Consider the following 2926-nt stretch of genomic DNA (forward strand, 5'->3'; position numbering starts at 1 on the left):
AGATGTGCCGTTGGCTGGACGCACCACCCGGTGTGTTATTAGACCATAAAAATGATCCTTTTTTTAGAGGAAAATGATCCTTGCGGAACTCTCGCGAGAGGTAACCGTTTTTTTTTTTTTTGAAAAACAGGTAACCTTTTTTTTTTTAGGTTTAGTAACCGTTGGTTAGTTTGTCTCGTATTCTCTTGGGTTCTAAGACCAAAGAAAGCAAAAAAAAAGTTGGCCACCGTGGGCTGGAAAATCTCTTTTGTAAGCAGGCCTGATCAAGAGCACGAGGCAAGCGGTGCCGCGACCACAAACAAACGAACCATCGCCGTCGTCCCTTATCCCGCCAGCGGCGCTCGCTTATCCGAACACAAAACCAGGCGGAAAATTTCCAGTCCCCCTCCCTCCAATCCCAAACCCCGGGACACAAACCGCCCGCGTCGCAGCCTCCTCTCCTCCGCCTCCGGTGGGCGAAACCAATGGCGCTCTCCCTCGCGCGCAGCCCGCACCCCGCCGCCGCGGCGCCCTCGCTGCCCCGCATTCAGGGGCGCATTTCCCAGTACGCCCCGCTCCTCCACTCCCCTCGCCGCGCCTACCCCGGCCTCCGCCTCCGCCTCCCGGCCGCCGCCGTCGCGGCCTCCTCGCCCCCGGAGGCGCCGGCCGCCGAGCCCGCGGCCGCCGCGGAGGGGGACGAGGAGCTGGGGGAGACGCGGCGGAAGCTCTTCGTGGGCAACATGCCGTTTACCTTCTCCGCCGCGGAGACAGAGAAGCTCTTCGCCGAGTGCGGCGTCGTCAAGGACGTCGAGGTGACACACTATGCCATTGCACGCTTAGTTCTTCAATCCTATGCTGCCGCGCGCGTTCTCTGATTGACACGGGCTAGTTTTGTTTGTTCCGCGAAGGTTATCAAGATGAAGGACGGGAGGAAGAGGGGCTTCGCGTTTGTCACCATGGCCACGGCCGAAGAGGCCGCCGCCGCAGCGGAGAAGTTCGACGGCCACGTGAGTCTATATGCGCATACGCTGGCTGCATATCAGTACACAAAACGTGGATGAATGCTGCCTTACATAAAAATGTGCTAAATGTTGTTTTGACCTGTCAAGTGAAATTAAGATGACTTCAACCTTTATTTCCATGTGTAATGTGTTTACTACTATCACACATCCTTGGACCGAAAAAATCACTGCAAATTCCTCAAGGTCAAGGGTGATGAGGCTAGAAATTACAATTCGTGGAATATGCATGGACATGTTCACATTTGATGATTGCATTATACAGTAGTATATTATTGTTGGAATGTTCTTGCTGAATAGATGCCTTAAAATACATGGATGAGTTAAATAATGTTAGCAACTTTGTGAATATTGTTTCACACGGACAGAAAAGTTTACTACGATCTTCTTTTTTGAATGAAAAAAGTTTACTGCGATCTTACTTCATGTTTGAATTCAGCACAAAATATCAGTCTGCTGTCCAGTGTGTTACAGAGTTCAGCTGAGCTTATCATTAAAACACTGACATCTTGAGGTTCCCACAAAATAAGATGCTGGCATTCCCGGCAAAAATAATACTCCCTCTGTAACTTCATATAAGACGCATTTTGACACTGTCATGGACTCTAAGAATGTCTTATAAAAAGTTATGGAGGGAGTATATCTTAGCTTTGGAAAATTTCATCGATCTCTTATACTCCCTCCGTTCACTTTTATAAGTCGCGGAGCGAAATCATGTGCACCCTCGCTCGGTCGCGCACGAGAATGGTGTTTTCCATTTTTACCCCCGTGTCGGCCGCGAACATGGTAGCGAAACATTCGCATCCCCTCCCTCACACACACTCGCCCACATCCCTCCCTCTCTGACGCACGCTCGCCCGCATCGCCGGCGCCGCCTCTCCCCGAGCTTCTCCCTCGCCCTCTCTCGCCGGCGCCGCCTCTCCCCGAGCTTCTCCCTCGCGTGCGTCGTCAGCGCCCTCTCCCTCGCGCGCATCGCCGGCGCTCTACAGAAACAACTCCATCGTTAAAAATGCGATTTTTCCCCCTCCGGCTCTCTGATCTGCAGTGGCGGTGCTCGATCTGCGGCGTGGACTATCAAGACGGCGCGACGGAGCTGCTTCTGCTGGTTGCCGGCCCGGAGCTGCTGCTGCCGGTCGTCCGCCCGGATCTGCTGCTTCAGGCGATGCCCACATCGCCGTTACCCTCCCGCTCCTCTTCCTCCTCAGCATCAACGGCGGGGGTGCTGGGAGGGGGAGGGGTGGATGGGCCCTTCTTCGAGCCGTACAACCATCGCAGAGCAGAGCAGGAAGCTCGTCTCCGAGGTGAGGATTTACCGCAGCCGCTGCAGTTAAATGCATCTAGTTCATCCTCTGTAGTCTGTATTCTGCTCTTCTCACCTCACCTTCAGTTAAATGCATCTGGTCATGGATATGATTCAGAGCATCAGATTCACAAGCATGATGGATGGAGGGATCTGTCAAATGGTGCGGCTCCTTGTGCTACAACGACAGTGACATGCCGGCCTCCCACACGCACATAGCATGCACTGATTGACACCTCAGTAATCAAATGCAGGGGAGTAGCTAGCTTTGCTTGTATGTGTGTGTACTAAGATGAGGCAGTTATCAAATTAAGTGTCTTCTGAAAGCAACAAATATGATGATGATACAGTACAAACTTGTAAGTCACATCAAACTCTGCTTCTGCAAAAAAGAAAAACAACTCTACCTCTGTTTTGGAGAAATAAAAGTGAAGGAGAAAGATTGTGTGTGTATGGATGAAAATCAAGCAAAGACAAATGATGTCCAGGCCACTTTAGTGTTCACCACTTGATCCTCTCCACCTAATTTGCCTTGCAGATTAACAGATGTGGTGGAGTATATCTTCTGGAATGGGTATGAACCGTCCAAAGTTCAGGTAATCTACTTACTGCAGATGGAGTAGTTGCC

The 2926-nt window shown here is 51.5% G+C and overlaps 1 protein-coding gene across 2 annotated transcripts in view; it reads left to right on the plus strand.

Annotated features, from left to right (window-relative positions):
- Positions 1-378: 378 nt before the first annotated feature.
- LOC119365563 (28 kDa ribonucleoprotein, chloroplastic-like) overlaps positions 379-2926 on the plus strand; it is an 8227-nt gene continuing 5679 nt past the window's right edge. The window contains exons 1-2 of one of the 2 annotated variants that reach the window (XM_037631202.1): positions 379-791; positions 888-986. In XM_037631202.1, the coding sequence (XP_037487099.1) occupies positions 465-791; positions 888-986 (426 nt within the window). In that variant the 5' untranslated portion in view covers positions 379-464. The remainder of the gene's footprint in view (positions 792-887; positions 987-2926) is intronic. The other variant, XM_037631201.1, reaches the window with a different exon arrangement.

Source organism: Triticum dicoccoides, chromosome 2B, assembly GCF_002162155.2.
Source record: "Triticum dicoccoides isolate Atlit2015 ecotype Zavitan chromosome 2B, WEW_v2.0, whole genome shotgun sequence".
Lineage (NCBI taxonomy): Eukaryota > Viridiplantae > Streptophyta > Magnoliopsida > Poales > Poaceae > Triticum > Triticum dicoccoides.